This window comes from Ursus maritimus, unplaced genomic scaffold (genome assembly GCF_017311325.1).
Source record: "Ursus maritimus isolate PB19 unplaced genomic scaffold, ASM1731132v1 scaffold_23, whole genome shotgun sequence".
Taxonomy (NCBI): Eukaryota; Metazoa; Chordata; class Mammalia; order Carnivora; family Ursidae; genus Ursus; species Ursus maritimus.
The window spans coordinates 32,856,810-32,876,554 of NW_024424786.1; the positions used below are offsets into that span (position 1 = coordinate 32,856,810).

Consider the following 19,745-nt stretch of genomic DNA (forward strand, 5'->3'; position numbering starts at 1 on the left):
ACAGGATTGTACCTCGCAATTTCACAATTCCTCTCACTTACTTGGATTTAAGTCTGGCTATTTCAACCTATCAAACAGATGAGCTTCTCCAGGAGAATAAATGCTTCCTCCCTAAGCTCACTTTTGCTATCCTTACATAAGATGACCACACATCTTTATGACTTGAATAAGTGTAACTATTAATACTATTCCTTTTCACTCTACAAAATAACCTGATCTGTTAAATTATATGGTCATTTATCCATATGAAGCTTAGAATTACTTTAAAATATACTGTAGGAAACCAATTTAATAAATGAATTTATTTTTACAGCACTCCCTCTAATTTACCCCATGCTTAGTTCAATATTTCTCATGCTGACTTGTCATTTTTTCCCCCAGGCAAACCTTTAACACTTAACTGCATTACACCATGGAAAATATTAACAACGTCACTGAATTTGTTCTGTTGGGACTTTCCCAGAATAAGAAAATTAAAAACTTGTGCTTTCTACTCTTCTTATTTTGTTACATAGCTATTTGGATGGGAAACTTGCTCATAATGATTTCTATCACATGCAGTCAGCTAATTGACCAACCCATGTATTTCTTCCTCGATAAACTTGCCCTCTCAGATCTGTGTTATACCTCAACGGTGACACCCAAGCTGGTCACCGACTTGCTGGCAGAAAGTAACATGGTTTCTTATACCAGCTGTATGGCACAGCTTTTCGTCATGCATTTCTTTGGGGGGATTGAAGTCTTTATCCTCACCGGGATGGCCTATGACCGCTACGTGGCCATCTGTAAGCCCCTGCACTACACCATCATCATGAACAGGCAGAAGTGTTATGCCATAGTCCTTGCTAGCTGTACTGGGGCATTTCTGCATTCTTTTGTCCAATGTCTCCTTACCATCAGTTTACCTTTCTGTGGCCCCAATGAAATAGATCACTACTTTTGTGATGTGTATCCCTTGCTAAAACTGGCCTGCACAGATACGTACAGAGTTGGAATCCTAGTGGTTGCCAATTCAGGCATGATGGGCTTAGTGACCTTTGTGGTCTTGGTGCTATCTTACCTACTGATATTGTACACCATCAGGGCTTACCCTGCAGAGAGCCGCACCAAAGCTCTTTCCACTTGCAGTTCCCACGTCACAGTCGTGGTTTTGTTCTTTGTGCCTGTTCTCTTCATCTACATTCGACCAGCCACAACTTTTCCAGAAGACAAAGTGTTTGCTCTTTTCTACACCATCATTGCCCCCATGTTCAACCCTCTGATCTACACATTCAGAAACATGGAGATGAAGAATGCCATGAGAAAAATGTGGTGTCAGAAACCCTGTTTGATTGGAAGGCAAATCATTACATAACCTACTTAAGTGATAGTTACTGTACTTGAAAAACCATGAACTTTGCTGTAAGAAAAATAATCACAGACTTTAGTGTTACTCCATTAATATGATCATTTATATTGAATTACTTTCTTCTTTATTGATTTGTTTCTTATTCACGTTTTCCCCTAGTAATCTGAGTCATCATTTTCTTGTTTAAGTTCTGTTACAATTTTCTTTGATCTATTTTTTGTTTGGATTTTATCCATAAGTTGCTAACTGTAGGTCCCCCTTCTAATCTCCGTATGCTTTGGAATCATGAATGAATCTTTATATGTACATAAGCTGTATCCGTTTTGATCATCCCAGACATAAAGGGTCCTACCTGCTTTCTCAACAGAAGGGAGCATCAGAAACTTAGATTCATGTTTTTCACTTAGCTCATGAGTTTCCATATTCACTGCAACAATTTAAAAAGCAAAAATTGTTTAAACAGCATCTAAGCAATAAAAACACTATGTATGAAATAATGGTTGTATAAAACTGGATGAGTTTTTCTCAAATGGCTTACAGGTATTTCAAAATCACAGCATTTCAAAAATTATAGAAATATTTGCTATAAAATAGTAACGAAAAAGTAGTGTTGGTAATAAATAGGGTATCCATATAATTCATTCTCCAACTGAGCCTCGTTTGAGTGTAAAATGAGAGTCTACTGACAATTGTGCTGACACAATAGACATAAAAGGAGATTGTGTCAGGAGAGTAGGAAGTTTGGCTACTTTTAAATGTCTGAGAAGTATGGATGCCCTAGTAGAAAGGTTAGTACCAGTTAGATTAATATTATTTTTAGACAATGTAATTGTAAAAACAAATATTAATGTCAGCGTTGGAACTACTTGATCTAGACTATGCTTAAATTTATTTTTTCCATTGTCATCAAGATGAAAACTACAAATTTCCATTTTCTATAGAACTTCTGTACATCTGGATATTTATACCTGTCGGTAGAATTGAAAAAGGTTTTCAAATAATTGAAGTAAATAACTGTTTTGGTCTAATTATTTAATGAAATTGGACTCACTGGACATCATGAAACAAATATGATGGAATGGAGTGAGGCATTATATTGCAAAGGTTACAGGGAAAAAGGAACTTAGACCAAATATGTAAATGGAACAGCAAAAAAAGGTCATAGCACAGTGCGTAATGAAAAATTTTAGAGAAGTTCAAATAGAAAAATATGTTTGGAGAGTTGTCTTTATAAAAGGCATATTTGCAAAGGTATTAAAAATTTAAGAGAATTGTTACCAGAGCAGTTGATTACCTAACTGAATCTTTAGTAAAACTATTATATAGCCAACATTGTGATACATGTCAGTCGGTCTGTACGAGTTCATTAAAGGTAACTCTGGAAACAGTGAGAAAATTATTAACAAATGCTTTATTATCAGCACTTGATTTTGGGTTAAGCTCTTAAATTTATTGTCTAATAAAAATGATTTTGATTATATATAACTGGTATTGCAAAGTAAACTAATACCAGGTGACAATTAGAATTCAAAGGATTTCTCCTAATGCTCAAAAAAATATGAAGTTAGTAACAGCTGATAATTAAGCAAGTGGATGAAAAATATCTCCCAACTTGAGGGATCTTGGGAAGGCAAATCTGCTTTCCTCCTCTTTTTCTCCCTCTGTAAAATGGAGGTAATGGTAACTACCTCATAAGGTAATTGTATAAATGAATGGAAATGAGTATTGTTTTAAGAAAGGAAACTGCTCAGAATACATTTTTATTATTGTTATTATCCCTAGTATCTGTACATAATTTCTGTGAAACATCCGAATTAAAAATTTTAACATAACTATTTCATTTTATACTTTGAAATTTTTATTTTAGAAAGATTAGCATTTTTGTGACTTATGCCCATACATGTTTAAATAACATTATAATAAAGCATGATTTCAATCAATGCAAGATATTCGTGAGGATTTTTTTCTTAAAAAGTTCTAAAGCTTTCATTTCGAATTCATGATCTACTTATCTGCTTTATTTTACACATGAATAAACTGAAATTCAGAGGTTTAACATTTCTCTAAGCATCAAACCTGAACCTAGAGTGGTAGTTAAGTAGTTTGATAAAGAAAAAGAATTTTTATACAAATTGAGGCAAATGTCAAAGTTTTATTTCAAGCTTGCCAGCAAGAAAGAAATCTTCATAAAAGCCAGATCAAAGAATTCATTCTTGATAGTAACAGGCATAAAAGAAAGAGTAGAAGATGGAGTCAGATGAGACTTTCAGACTAGATACAGCTGAGGAATGTCTGCTAAAAACAGCACAAAACAAAACAAAACCCAAACCCACATAGTTGGGTGAGTGAATCCAACTTCTCCAAAAGATGCACTTCTTTCCATTAAATTCCATCAGAGAACTGCTTAAATGTTCCATTCCCTTTCCCCCTCCTCTCAGTCACTCACTCTCTCATCTATCATCTACTTATCTATCATCATCATAATCATCATCTACCCATCACTAAATCCATTCTATAGTTGATGTCAGATATTATTTTCAGATTATTTAAAATTTGAATTTAGATAGTAAATGAAAATCTCTCACTTTGAAAAAATCCTTAATCTTGAAGGATCTATGTTTTCTTCTTTTTTACAGGACAGGTAGCTGTGGTTTACTCCTTGATCATATATACTGAATGTCAAGTTAAAATAGTATGATTTCAGCCATACTAATCTTTGCTACCCATACACTTTTTGGAGTATCTTGTCTGACTGACTGGATCCGGGGTAGAATCCCTTCTTGGCTATATGAAGCCAAAATATATGGAAATAGAGAGAAATATGTGAAGAAGGATACATATCAACACAGTGGTGGTGTCTAATGTCCAAGAGGGTCATTAAGCCATGAAGGTGATTCCTATGAGGGATGAGAGAGCTATGTGGCAAGACATTTATAGATTCATTCAATAAATATTTATTGAGCACCTAATATGTACTATACACTTTGCTGACTACTAAGAAATTAGCAGTGAAAAAACAATGACATGACCCCTACCCACTTTCATGGAACTTAAAACTTAGTGAAGGATGAAAACCAGTGAAACACATTAGCAAAGGAATAGGAAAGAGGAACCCACCAATGGCAAACTGATATTTAAGCCTTGGCCTTTACATACTCTAATTTTTCCATCGGCAAGGAATCAAAGAAAGGGGATGTGTGATGAATGATACCCATTCACATCCAAAGATGAATAGCCTTCAAATCATTGGCTTCCTTTTCCAAAATCTTTCAGTGCACCAGACTTTCCTTATGGCATTTTTCATCTCTGCGTTTCTAAGTGTGTAGATAAGAGGATTGAGCATGGGGACAACAATTGTGTAGAAGAGTGTAAATACTTTATCTTCTGGTAAAGTTGTGGCAGGTCTAATGTAAACAAAGATGACAGGTGCAAAAAACAAGATCACAACTGTGATGTGGGAGCTGCAAGTGGAAAGTGCTTTGTGGCGGTTCTCTGCAGAATATGCTCTCACATTATATAATATCATAAAGTAGGAGGCCATCAAAACCACGAAGATCAGCAGTCCCATCAGGCCAGAATTGGCAATGACTAAGAAACCAATTTTGTGTGTATCAATGCAGGCCAGTTTCAACAAAGGATATACATCACAGAAATAGTGATCTATTTCATTGGGGCCACAGAATGGTAAAAAAATCGTAAGAAGAAACAAGCCAAGGGAATGCAGAAACCCCCCTGCACAGGATGCTCTGAGAATTGAGTTACATCTTCGCCTATTCATGAGGATGGCATAATGGAGTGGTTTGCAGATGGCCACGTAGCGGTCATAGGCCATCCCGGTGATGATGAAGACCTCGACCCCTCCAAAGAAGTGTGTGGTAAACAGCTGTGTCATGCAGTTTTTATAGGAAATGACCTTCTTCTCTGTCAGTAAGTCTGTCATTAGTTTGGGTGTCACAGTGGAGGTGTAAAGGAGGTCTGAGAGGGCAAGGTAATTAAGGAAGAAATACATGGGCTGATTAATTAGCTGACTGCATGTGATAGAAGTCATAATAATCAAATTCCCCAACCAGATAGCTAGGTAACAGAGTAAGAAAAATAAAAAGCAGAGGATTTGAACTTTCTTATTCTTAGAAAGTCCCAAAAGAATAAATTCAGTAACATTATTTCTATTTTCCATGATCTGATGCTCCGGAAAGGTATCTGAAATGACCAAAAAAAAAAAAAAAAAAAAAAGCAAATCATTGATGAGAAAACAGAAATCTAATATTCAGTTAAAATGACCTAATGCATATTTTAAGACCTTAGCCATTTTAAGATCCATTGAAGTAATTCATTCATTTAATAAAATCTTTTCAAGTATCTAGTGCCAGTACTCTTCCAAGAACTTTGATATAATGATGAATTAAACAAACTCTTAGCTTTTGTGTAATTTAAAGTCTTGTGTGAAGAAGCAGGAAATTATACTTGTTAAGAATAAAATATATATATATATGTATATATATATATCAAACAGTGTTAAGTATTTGTTCAAATACTAAGTTCAAAGTATACATATTAATGTTAAGTATTAATTCAATTAATGTTAAGGAGACATAGTGTGCCATCTTAGGATGTAAACTGGAGGTAACCATAGAATTTACCAACAGATGGTTTCTAATGAGATCACAAAAATGGTGGAGGGCATGTGAGTGATTTATACAGTGCTTGGCATATAGTCGATGTTAAATAAGTATTAACTAAAGAAAAAACTAGAAAGTAAAGACTGTGTTATAGGCTTGAAGAAATAATACAATATTAGAAATAACCACTTGTACATTAATCAGGTAATTCATGATAGACCTAAAGAGGAAATTATTTTTCTAAATTGACTTGTAATATTTTTGGATTTAAAAAAGAAATAACTACAGAAATTACTCCATGAGACTTTTATATTACTTAAGATTTATTTGTAGCATAATATATCTACAGTTTTACTTTTCCTATTTCTGTCTTCTGAAGGATTATAGGAAAACCAAATTTTATTCTTGGCTCAGTAATTTTTAAATGAATTAAAACATGTGTATACATTATTGATGTCTTCTGCTTTTATATAAAATTGGATGTATTCTACTACAAGTAAAATTAAACTTAATGCTAAGTAAGAGGCATGTAGCTGAAAAATATTTTTTTAAATTTTTTTAACTTCAGAATTATTAGTTGGAATCAGTGCTTCTTCTTTATAAGAAATATATATCCCAAGTGAAAAAGTTCTTCAGTTTATATTTAGTTATGTCATATCCAAGAGAAATGAATTTAAATATTTAAGTAAATTGTTCACAATGGCTATTTCATGATAATTGCACTATGGAGATTTAAATTTTCTAATTTATACTCTTTTTTTATTGTCGAAACTTTTTTTTTAATTCAATTAGCCAACATAAAGTTACCATGTACTTCTATTCATTTTTAGAAAAGGGTATATTTTATAAATAGAAGTATGTTTTACATTACTAATGCTTATGATTTAAAATAATTTGAAGGTATCTTTGTAAATATGATTATCCATTTATCCTTTAAATATAGTTTAAAATATTGAAGAATTATGCCCACTAGAGTCCCATTTAGACTTTTAGACTAGGAAGCCCATTTAGACTTTTATAGGAAACTAACACCAGGGGGTCACTGAAAATTATTTATCCTTAAGTGAGAATTTATTGAGAAACAAAAATGCATTGATTTTTATCAGGTTTCTTTTACTTGGATGATTGATAAACTTGCAAATTCTTTCCAAATCTGTTAAATAAAAGGAATATTTCAATTTTCTGTGTCAATGATACCAAAGATCTTGCAATGTCAGACAAACAAATAAGGACTCAGAAAATCCCAAAGCATTATACAATTTTGAAAGTTGTTGTCACAAGACTGTCACTCAGCGTGGAATGAAGAAATAATGTGAAGATCAGTGCAAATTCATTTTTAATAATTCCCTGCTTTTTTCCTAATTATATACTCTTTCAAAATAAGTAATTTTTCAGAAAAGTTATTTGAAGGCCATTTTATCAAGTGATCAACTATGGTTGGCTAGGTTGGAAATATCCTACAAAGAAGTGGACTCCTTTAATTTCAGAACAGAGCCTTCAAACACAATACAAGAAAATAGTGGAGCTTGCTTTGCTTCATTTTCTCCCTTATCTTCTTAGAGAATCCGTCTGCACACGTGGCATGATTCTAGAAAATAATTTAATTTCTTCGTATTGTGTCAAATAGAAGCAGTTATACTACATTCTGAGGAAATTGTGTGGTCAATGCACTAAAGCAATAGATTTTTTCTTTTATATATGTAAGTGATGAATCACTAAAGTCTACCCCTAAAACCAATATACCACTATATTTTAACTAACTGGAATTTATATTTATTTATTTATATTTATTTATTTTGGTGCTTGTATCTTTTAAATTGTATTCAATTAGCCAACATCTACTACATATTAGTTTCAGTTGTAAAATTCAATAATTCATCAGTTATAGCAGCAGATCTTAATTGCTGATTCCCTCAGATTTTGGATGGGAATCCAATAAAGGAGTTGGGAGTAGATAATCTCTGAAGATCTCTTCCCAGATTTTGAATATGTGACTCCTGATTTCCCATTAGTTTGGGGAAAACACCTGTCTGCCTCCCTCATGCCTTCCAAGATCCTTCGGATACATTGAAACTATAGAATATATAGTATTAGCAAGTTTATTACCATGTCTGTGCTTCAGTTTCCTTCTTTGTAAAATTGAAGTAACAATAATATCTCCATATAGGGTGATGTTAGAAATAGTACAGTTCATAAATGTGAAATCTCTTAAAGCAGTACCTGAAAGTATGACACATTCAATGACTGTTAGCCACCTTCTACAATTACTAAATGCAAGGTCAAAGCCCTAGAGAAAATGCAAGTAGATCAGATCAGAAATTGTACCTTAACTATCCCTCTCTTCATAATACTGGAAATGACAAAAACTTTGGAGATCGACCTTAGTTCTGAAAATAGCTTTGATACTTAAATGTAAGATTCTTACTTCCTTGAACAATTCCTTTCTTTTTCCATAAAATGAACATTGCAGTGCCTAACTTACAGAATTACTGTGAAATTCAAATAAAATAATGCATATGAATTTCAATGTTCAAAACCTACTAGTTGCTCCTGTTTCCTCATTGGAACTTCCTAATAGTGTTATAATGCAGGAGGTACTCAGATACTCAAGTGGTAGGAGATCCTAGTAATTAAGAAGTTCAGTTCTGGAGCTACATAAAATAAGATAGGATCTTGGCTCCAAAATTCATGGGAAAATCTTGGGGAAAAATATGTAACCTCATTTTCTTCATTTATAAATGGAGTAATACAATAACACAGGTCTACTATAAGGATTCATTGAGTTCACTTATGTAGAAGCTAATTACAGAAACTGCTATATAAAAATTAGATACTCAACAAACTTTTTAGTATTAATATGATACATTTTTGCCATATCAGTGGACATAAATATAAATTAAGAATAATATGTCATACTATTATTCTTATTACAAATTTTGAATAGCTTATTAAAAACACATCATATTTCAACATGGGTGAATGAAGGTAGGTAGATAAGATGTAGCATAGTTTCCCTGCCATGAACAATCTGTTCTTTCTTACCTGAGAGGTGGGTTTCTCACATTGGGATTAACATTCTTTCATTTAAACAAAATCTTCCCCTCCTCATCAGCTGAACTTCAACCCACAAACCTGAAGGCCAGTGTGTCGTTCATGACAGTCATTATTTGCTTTTGTTTTCTTTCCTTTGGATCATTAACCCTCTCTATGTTAGTTGGATGTTCATATCCCCCTTTCACCTAAAAATAAGTAAATAAATAAAATGTCTATATTAAACCTAGAAAGAAAGAAACATACCCCATAGATACATTCGAGTAGATGCATTTGAGTAGGTTGACTGAAATTTTTTCCATAGTTTGTTTCTTAGGTTCATGCTGGTATTTTGTTTTTCAATCATTATGTATTCAGCCCCTTCACTGAAACACTGTCCAGTGACCTGCCGAGCCAGTACATCCTTCTTCACATTCAACTGTCCTTGATCATGGAATATAGAGGGCTAATGAGATGATGACATTTATGGCATTCTAAATAAGGCAAAACAAATAAATCTACTAATACTTTGATAGCTCTTGAGAAAATGGTACTGATGACTCGAACATCCATCACAAAAATCTTAGGTCCATCATAGCTATAGTTTGTTATACATGGAAGAAAAGCAGAAGTTCTGGGGCTCCTGGGTGGTGCAGTCATTAAGCGTCTGCCTTGGGCTCAGGGCTTGATCCCAGGGTCCTGGGATAGAGCCCCACATCAGGCTCCTCCACTAGGAGCCTGCTTCTTCCTCTCCCACTCCCCCTGTTTGTGTTCCCTCTCTCGCTGGCTATCTCTCTCTGTCAAATAAATAAATAAATAATATCTTTAAAAAAAAAAAAGGAAGAAAAGCAGAAGTTTTCCCCAAACAAAAAAAAAATCATAATTTTAATGATTATGGTTTTTTTCCATCCAAAGGTTTCTTAAAAACATTAGATACCAATCATAATCAGGTGATTCAAATATTCTTTTGAAGCAAAATTACTGGTATATTTATGAATTGGATTTAACTTACCAGCTGCTTAACTCAGCAGATTTCTTGTAAGCTGAGGCTTCATACCTAAGATAAAGTCAGAATAAAAGAAAAATTAACATTGCTCTGCAATTATAAATCACAAATTGCATAAAGTCTTATGAAGAAACTCTTGTGATATACCATTAATAGAGATACATTTGGTAAACTGACCCAAATTTGAGATTTTTAGCATATTATGTTTCCATTTCAAAAAAAAGAATCCTCTCTCTGACATTCATTTGCCTCGAAAAATTATATATATGATTTTATAATTATATATATATATTTTGATATTGATATATATTGATGTACTTTGATATCTATTGTATGTATATGCTTTTTGATATCAAATTGGTATTTAAAGCAAATTCTGAGAAAACATGTTATATAGAATAGCTCTCCCATCTCTGAGGGTTTAGAAATTTCCCATCAGTATACTTGGCCAAAGATATGAGCTATCACTTAAATTTCTCCCTAACAGCAATGCCAAAGTCAATAATTATATTTCCCTAATGCATCGGTATCCAAAGCACTGAGATTAGACATAGGACAGAGGACTATAAGGAAACATTGCACCTAATGTTCACAGAGAAAAATATTACAGTAAATAAAATGGTATCAATTCCTTCATTTAAAAAATATTTACTTTCACCTACATCTAAGAAGGGTCAGTTGGGGTGCCGGGGTGGTGCAGTTACTTGAGCCTTCGTTCTTGGTTTCTGCTAGGGTTGTGGTCTCAGACTCGTGGATTGAGCCTGAGTGGGAATCCCAGATCTGTGTGGGGTCTGCTTGGGACTCTCTCTCCCTCCACTCTTCCCCCACTCTCCCCAACTCTCCCCAACTCTCTCTCTCTCTCTCTCAAATAAATAAATAAATAATTTTTTTTAAGGTTTTATTTATTTATTTGAGAGAGAGAAAGACAGTGTGTGAGACAGAGGGATCATGAGCAGGGAGGAGGGGGAGAGGGAGAAGCCTACTCCCTGCTGAGCAGGGAGCCCATCCTGGGACTCAATCCAGGCACCGAAAAAATAAATCTTCTAAAAAATAAAATAAAAAGTGTCTGTTGGATAAAATTCAGTGTAAAGAATGCATATGGTGGTGGAAAACAACAGCCTCTAACTTCAGTGAGGATAGAGACTAGAGGGGCAGAAAATAAACAAAAGAAACAAATGTATGATTATAAGCAGAATATTCAAAAGCAAAGAACTGGGTGCTGTTAGTCTTTTTTCTTTTAATTTATGGAAACTATTAAATAGCATGTCTTTGACTTTGTTATGTTACAGAGATAATACTGCTTGCTTGTCTCTTGAATTAGTGTGTAATTAATTCTACAAGACACTTGCATTTTCTCATCTTTTTTATATCTGAAATATCTTGTCTTTAGATTCATTTTTTTTTAAGATTTTATTTATTTATTTGACAGAGAGACAGCCAGCGAGAGAGGGAACACAAGCAGGGGGAGTGGGAGAGGAAGAAGCAGGCTCCCAGCGGAGGAGCCTGATGCGGGGCTCCATCCCAGAATGCTAGGATCACGCCCTGAGCCGAAGGCAGACTCTAAACAACTGTGCTACCCGGGTGCCCCTAGATTCATTCTAAAACTGCAATTACATGATTTAATTAGCTTTTTAAAAATGTACTTTGTCTTTATTGTCTGCCTAAAAGCTTGTCAGATCCTTTCATTTATTATTGATATTGTTTTAAACAGCAGATGTCTATGAATGCATCTATTTTTAATTTCAGCAATATTTTAAGACATCTGCATGCTCAGATTTTTAATTTTCAGGTTTTATTCCACATTTCAAGAGAGTTATCTTTAGTGAGAATGTCCTTTAATCTATTTGTTTTCTGAACATAATAACTGTAAGACTTATAATTCTTTTTTTTTAATGTGTTTTTTTATTATATTATGTTAGTCACCATACAGTACATCCCCGGTTTCCGATGTAAGGCTCGATGATTCATTAGTTGCGTATAACACCCAGTGCACCATGCAATACGTGCCCTCCTTACTACCCATCAGCAGCCTATCCCATTCCCCCACCCCCCTCCCCTCTGAAGCCCTCAGTTTGTTTCTCAGAGTCCATAGTCTCTCATGCTTCATTCCCCCTTCTGATTACCCCCCCTTTCTTTATCCCTTTCTTCTACCGATCTTCCTAGTTCTTATGTTCCATAGATGAGAGAAACCATATGATAATTGTCTTTCTCTGCTTGACTTATTTCACTTAGCAGTATCTCCTCCAGTGCCGTCCATGTTGCAGCAAATGTTGAGAAATCGTTCTTTTTGATAGCTGAGTAATATTCCATTGTATATATGTACCACAACTTCTTAATCCAGTCATCTGTTGAAGGGCATCTTGGCTCCTTCCATGATTTAGCTATTGTGGACAATGCTGCTATGAACATTGGGGTGCATATGGCTCTTCTCTTCACTGCGTCTGTATCTTTTGGGTAAACACTCAGTAGTGCAATGGCTGGATCATAGGCTAGCTCAATTTTTAACTTTTTAAGGGACCTCCACAGTGTTTTCCAGAGTGGCTGTACCAACTTGCATTCCCACCAACAATGTAGGAGGGATCCCCTTTCTCCACATCCTCTCCAACAATTGTTGTCTCTTGCCTTGTCAATTTTTGCCATTCTAACTGGTGTAAGGTGTTATCTTAGTGTGGTTTTGACTTGAATTTCCCTGATGGCTAATGATTTTGAGCATTTTTTCATGTGTCTGTTAGCCATTTGTATGTCTTCATTGGAAAAGTGTCTATTCATATCTTCTGCCCATTTTTTGATTTGTTTATTTGTTTCTCGTGTATTGAGTTTGAGAAGTTCTTTGTAGATCTTGGATACCAGTCTTTTATCTGTAGTATCATTGACAAAGCAGGAAAAAACATCCAGTGGAAAAAAGACAGTCTCTTCAATAAATGGTGCTGGGAAAATTGGACAGCTACATGCAAAAGAATGAAACTTGACCACTCCTTCACACCATACACAAAGATAAACTCCAAATGGATGAAAGACCTTGATGTGAGACAGGAATCCATCAAAATCCTAGAGGAGGGCATAAGCAGCAACCTCTACGACATCGGCCACAGCAACGTTTTTCATGACACATCTCCAAAGGCAAGAGAAACAAAAGATAAAATGAGCTTGTGGGACTTCATCGAGACTTATAATTCTTACAGTATATCTCAATTTCTTTATTAGAAATATTATTATGTACCTTATATAGGCAATAGGTGTGTTGGGAGATGTGGGGGGGCTCTAAACCCAGAATGTTTGGTTTCAAACACCAACTGTTCTACTGGTTCTGGGAGACTTTCCTATAGGCTTAAAGTAATAAAGAGATTTTACATCATGGTAAAATATTTTAAAGCCCTTCAGTATTGAGGTATTTCTTACAAGTACCTTATCTTTACCATTTTGCTCTATTTTCTCCAATATCTACTTCCTTCAATGAACTTTTTACCCTCTACTCTCCTTTGGGACTACTTTTGCTCACTAAATTAAGTTTCATCAATTCTAGCTCTCTCTATTCTGAATACAAAGCAATTGGGAAAGCCTTGAATTTCAATCCCCTATCCTTTATGGAAGAGAGAAATTAGTATAATTTGTTCATTTTTAAGTAACATTTGTTTTCACTTTTCATCTTTTTCTGTTTTCAAAATAGTGTTCAGGAGACCTGATTCAGAGCCTGGTAAACTTAGACTACATTTATACTATTCCAGATCCCACTTCCTCAGTTCTTGGACCATAGCATTAAATTCTCCTTTTCCTTAATTAATTTAAGTTTATCTCAATGCCCTAACTTTACCAGCTGTTGCAGTGTTAAAACTCCTTCATTACTTCCTAATTTAGCATGTGGTCTCTTCCTTTCAAACTGAAAAATTTTTTGAGCTTTTTACAAATGTTTATATGCTCCAGAAATAAATAATGTATCTTATAAAATTACAGTATTATGCTTGCAGCCTGGAAACAGTTTATCTCATAGGTGACTTTCTTTAAATCAACCAATGGCTGCAATGATTTGGTGAAGCATGCCCTGAACTGAGAATTAGAGATAAATTTTTAGCTACTAATTTAGTGAGAAAGACACTAAAATTCTGTGAGACAGCTTTATTCATCTATAAAATGGGGTAGACTGTAATTCTATGAAAGGGAAAAAATGGTAAAAATATCTAGATTTAGTAAGAAAATTGCTAAGGTATTTAGATCCAAGATATGTACACACCAAATAAATAGATTGTATTTAATCTAGGAATAAAACATAGAAAAGGAAAGAAGAGGTTCTATTTAAAATAGTAAAAAAACAACAAGTAATTTACAAATACATTTTACTAAGGGAAGCTGTGGATCAATAGAAAGAAAATCATATAACTTTAATTAAAGCCGTAAAATAAACACCAATAGAATCATATCTCAAAGATTTAGACCAGGAAATGATATTATAAAAACAGCAAATCTTGAAATAACATGTAAATGTAATTTTTTTCTTTTTTTCTTTCTTTCTTTCTTTCTTTCTTTCTTTCTTTCTTTCTTTCTTTCTTTCTTTCTTTCTTTTTTTTGTAAAGATTTATTTATTTATTTGAGAGAGAGAGAGAGAAAGAGACAGCAAGAATGGAGTTAGGTGCAGAGAGAGAGGGAGAGAGAGAACCAGACGCCCTGCTGAGCCGGGAGCCAAACATGGGCTCAAATGGGGGTCAATCCAAGGACCCTGAGCTGAAGGCAGATGCTTACCCGACTGAGCCACCCAGGCACCCCCCTTTTATTTTAGATGAAAGTTTATTTTGTTAAAGAACAAATTTTAAAAGAGGATATAATCATGATTTTTGTACGAATAATGAACAAACACATCAAAGGTTTTATTTAACTCAGTATTGAATGCAGAAACCAGTAAGATGTTATCACTGGTTCAGACAACAACAATATGTTCCACACATTTATAGTCTGGGAAAGAATGCTGAAATCAATTTATAAGTGGCTGCAAAACTAGCAAAATATCCACAAGGCTCCAATCAATTGCATTTCATTGGACATAATTTGCATTTCTATGAACAGGCATTCCTATTATTTTCTATGAGTTAACTTCTGTATCTATAACGTTGTGAAATATTCTGGTCAAAGACAGTGAAAGGTGGTTCATATGAATGAAAGAGCTAAGAAGGACATTCACTAAATTGTAAAGAATCTCATCATTTATCCCTACAGTTTTATGCAGATATCAATGATCCCACTGGAGAGAGAATAATTGCTCTTGCAGAGAAAGACAGGAAAATCAATGAGGTGATGACAAAGACATTTTCTTGAGAAGGTGAGAAGTTTTATTTTTCAGTCATACAAGTCCGGCTGGCCTGGAAGACAAAGATTCTGAAACAGCGTCCAAGTTCAAGGTTTTGCTGGTCTTCGTGCCAGAGACTCTGCTTATTGTATACCAGAAAGTGATCTTTTACATTTTGGCTCTGCTGCTGTCCTCTGGCATGTCCTGTTCAAGCCCTTCTGATGTAGTTTTGAATATAGGTGAGGTCCGGAGCCAACGGCCAAGAAATACTTCTTGAGACATCTTTGGTGCAAAAAGGTGGTTTTGTTAAAGTACAGGGACAGGACCCGTGGGCAAAAAGAGCTGCTCTGGGGTCATGAGGAGTGGCCCATTGTATCCTTTCAAGTTGGGAGGGGGTTAGGGATAGCAAGAGCCTCCCAGGTATTTTGGAAACAAGGTTTCCAGGATCTTTAGGGGGCTTGTTATTGTTGGGAAAGGTCATTTATTACTGTTAGTAAAAACTCAGTCATGAGACCCTTCAGATGTATATCAGTGGGTCATGTGCTTGGGGGATGATTGCCAACATGTATCTGGGGGTGGTGGGGGTAAAGATAAAGGAAGTTTCCAAAGGAATTTTTATATGCTACAGCAGACTTACAGGGTCCTGACAATTATCATATGGTTTCACTCATTTATGGAACGTAAGAAATAGGAAGATCGGTAGGAGAAGGAAGGGAAGAATGAAGGAGGGGTAAACAGAAGGGGAATGAACCATGAAAGACTATGGACTCTGGGAAACAAACTGAGGGTTTTGGAGGGGAGGGGGTAGGGGATTGGGATAGGCCAGTGATGGGTATTAAGGAGGGCACATACTGCATGGTGCACTGGGTGTTATATGTAAATAATGAATCATGGAACATTGCATCAAAAATTGGGGATGTACTGTATGGTGACTAATAAAACAAAATAAATATTAAAAAAAAAAAAAAAGATTGTCTTTTGCCCTTAGCAAGCTATTAACATCAAGGAAGCTGAGTGCCACAAGGAATGCCACTCTGCCTGTTTCAAGGACTTGTCAATGGGCTATAGATAGTAAGGAAATTTAGTAATTTTTCTTCTGCCTCTGTTTCCCACATCACTTCTTTTTTTTTTTTTTAAGATTTTTTTAATTCATTTGAGAGAGAGAGAGAGAGAGAGAGACAGAGACAGAGCACAAGCAGTGGGGAGAAGCAGAAGGAGAGGGAGAGGCAGACTCCCCACTGACCTGGGAGCCTGACATGGGGCTCAATCCCAGGACCTGGAGATCATGAGCTGAACCTAAGGCAGATTCTTAACCATCTGAACCACCCAGGCACCCTCCCCACATCACTTCTTAGGAGCTCTGGTATAGCTATCGAGAATTAGACAAAGAACAACTAAGAAAGTATTTTGGTATATTTTTCAAGAATTTTTAGCTTGTGATATTTTCACTTTCATTTGTTGGGTATTTTAAACTGAATCACAGCACTCTACTATTTTTCTCTTTATGTTCTGCACCCATTTTAGGAAAGCCTTAAGAATAAATTGTAACCCATCTCTTTTTAGTATGTCTTTTATATCAGCCTGACACAGATTCTTCTGCAAGCATTTCAAGTCTGAAAGTTTCCAAGCAACTTTGAGTTTCTCCTCTGTTCTGATTAAATATCCAATGGCCTGATTTTAAACCTAGGTGTTACTGATTTGGGGCATATATTAATTTTCTCCAGGGTGACTTTCAATTACCACTAAAACCAAAACAAAACCTGCCTTTAACTTTTGCAGGGCTAAAAAACCACATCATTGAGTTTAAGTGATATTTTCCGCTTGGAAAATGTAAGTTCACCAGTAACAGGAATGTGACATTAATATGGGAGTGTTCCTCAACTTTTCCCATCCTTATACCACATATCTTCAGAGAAAGTTGCTAGAATTAGCCAGAGAAATGCAGTTAGTTTATATATGAACAGAGCTGGGAGAGCAAGTGCCTTAAAGCAAAACAAAAGGTTTTGATATGGGGCTTGGGATGAAGGGCTGGTGTCGGGCATGTGCTCCAGAATGCCACTGGCTACAAAACGATCAGAATAGAAGGAGAATTTTTTGAAAAATATTGTTGTGGCACCTGAATTAGATATGTTAGAACATTCTTTAATAGTGCAAGTAAAAGTTCAGAATTTTTTTTTAGCATTGTTTGGTGGCTAGAATTGGCTTCATTGAATGTAGCCATACCCCAAAATGACCTATGTGGGCTTGCAGGGCTGATTTGTGTGGCACACTGCCTTGGGTAGTCTGCTGATAAATATCTAAGTTAGTTGCACAAAGGGTCAATGGGGCAGAGGAGGTATAAATAAGGCAACTAAAAAAGAAACACAGCAGAGAGGAGCCTGGGTAAATCTGGGAAATCCAATCTTTTGCTCATATTTGGGGCTACACACGTTGCTACATACAAGACACAGAGGAAAGCATTATGCATTTTAAAGGTTTCATAGTAAAGAAGTCATGTATTTAATAAACTCTGTAGTGAAAATCAGGGATGCCTTTTAATTTATGTCCTTACTTCCCATGATGCGGCACCAAAGTTTCCTTATGGCATTCTTCATCTCCATGTTTCTTAGTGTGTAGATGAGAGGGTTGAGCATGGGGGCGATGACAGTATAAAAAAGAGCAAACACTTTGTCTTCTGGTAACGTAGTTGCTGGTCGAATATAAATAAAGAGTAAAGGAGCAAAAAAGAGAACCACCACAGTGATGTGGGAACTGCATGTGGAAAGAGCTTTGTGGCGATTCTCTGCAGAGTAGGACCTGACAGTATATAGGATTACAGCATACGATACCAGCAAGACGATAAAAGTCACCAGACCCATTAGTCCTGAATTGGCAACGACTAGGAGACCGATTCTACTTGTATCCCAGCAGGCCAGCTTCAGCAAAGGATACACATCGCAGAAGAAGTGATCTATCTCATTGGGGCCACAGTAGGGTAAAATGATGGCAAGGAGAAACTGACCAAAGGAATGTAGGAATCCACCAAAGCAGGAAGCTGCAATCATGGCATCACACTTCCACCTGCTCATGATGAGTGTGTAGTGCAGAGGCTTACAGATGGCCACGTAGCGGTCGTAGGCCATCCCAGTGAGGATGAAGACCTCAATCCCCCCAAAGAAATGCATGGTAAAGAGCTGTGTCATGCAGCCATTGTAGGAAATGACCTTCTTTTCTGCCAACAAGTCAATGATTAACTTGGGGGTCACAGTGGAGGTGTAGCAAAGGTCTGCCAGGGAGAGGAAACTCAGGAAGAAATACATCGGATGGTTAATGAGTTGACTGCAGGTAATAGAAATCATGACAAGCAGGTTTCCAATCAAAATTGCAATGTAACAAAGTAAGAACAGTAAAAAGCAGAGGATTTCTATTTCCTTTTTCTGAGAAAGTCCTAAAAGAATGAATTCTGTGATGTTATTCCTATTTTCCATGATCCAGAGCAGTGTGTAGCTACCTGAAATAAGATAAATTATGAATTCTTATGATATATATTTAAATATGAAGAGACATACCTTTCGTTGGTAAGAGGCAGACTATAATGGAAAGCATTCAAAGGTTGAAGAAAATAGAAATCTAAATGTTATCAATGAAGGCTTTTCTGCAGGTCTTTGTGTCACTTTCTTGAAAATATTAATTAGTGATAAATGTCTTAGGTGCCTGAGATGAAGACTAACATTGTAAAATACAGTATATTATGTAATCATTCTTAACATGTATTATAAAACATCACTGGATAATAGGCCTCAATAGAATGACAAAAACGGTATTTTAGAGAAAGAAAAATAAATCTCCTTGCTGTTCTCATTCTTTATTATTGAGAAATAGAAATGAAACATTGAGAGAAAACACACAAAAATGCAAATTTATGTAGTATAATAGGTGGATAATGTTATATGAGAGAAATTTCCTGCCGCATGTCCCATGTGGAAAGGGAATAAAGAGAAAAACCAACCAATATATTTAGAACTCTGAAGTATTTATACATAGGTATAATCAGTTTTATTTCTCTTGTGCTTCATTTGTAAATATGCTTAATTTACAAATGAAGGATTGATTATATTTCGTAGTCAATAAATGGATAACAAGAAAAGTATGAATATCTCTATTTATCAAAACTTTATCATCTCAAATGCCTTTGACATTAATCAAGGCATTTGAAGATAATGGTAGTAGGTAGAGTTTGGATTTTAGGGTCTCCCTGTAAAGCCCTACTCACTTGCATAAATTGGCTTTTTTTTAATTGATGTACATAAATTGTTCACTTTTTCCTAACCACCCATCCTGAAAGTGTGTGCTATCTTCACTTAGCACATTGCCAGTCTTAATATCCCTTTCCTTCTTTTCTCTTTCATTGCCATTGCATTTGCCTCCCTCTCACTATAATAAAGTATTGTACGATCAGCTCTATTAATGTCTCTTTGGTAACAACTA

General features: G+C 35.3%; 3 protein-coding genes across 3 annotated transcripts; 1 reads left to right on the top strand and 2 right to left on the bottom strand.

The window, feature by feature from the left end:
• Positions 1–412: 412 nt before the first annotated feature.
• On the top strand, positions 413–1,354 carry LOC103666198 (olfactory receptor 4P4-like). Its single transcript, XM_008694218.1, has one exon. It carries the CDS (start codon positions 413–415, stop codon positions 1,352–1,354), a length of 942 nt encoding a protein of 313 aa, XP_008692440.1.
• A 3,177-nt stretch (positions 1,355–4,531) lies between these two features.
• On the bottom strand, positions 4,532–5,558 carry LOC103666042 (olfactory receptor 4P4-like). Its single transcript, XM_008694074.2, has one exon. The coding sequence runs from the start codon at positions 5,523–5,525 to the stop codon at positions 4,587–4,589; it is 939 nt and encodes a 312-aa protein (XP_008692296.1). The 5' UTR covers positions 5,526–5,558; the 3' UTR covers positions 4,532–4,586.
• Positions 5,559–17,812: 12,254 nt separating this feature from the next.
• Positions 17,813–18,745, bottom strand: LOC103666199 (olfactory receptor 4P4-like). The gene has a single exon (XM_008694219.1). It carries the CDS (start codon positions 18,743–18,745, stop codon positions 17,813–17,815), a length of 933 nt encoding a protein of 310 aa, XP_008692441.1.
• Positions 18,746–19,745: the final 1,000 nt, after the last annotated feature.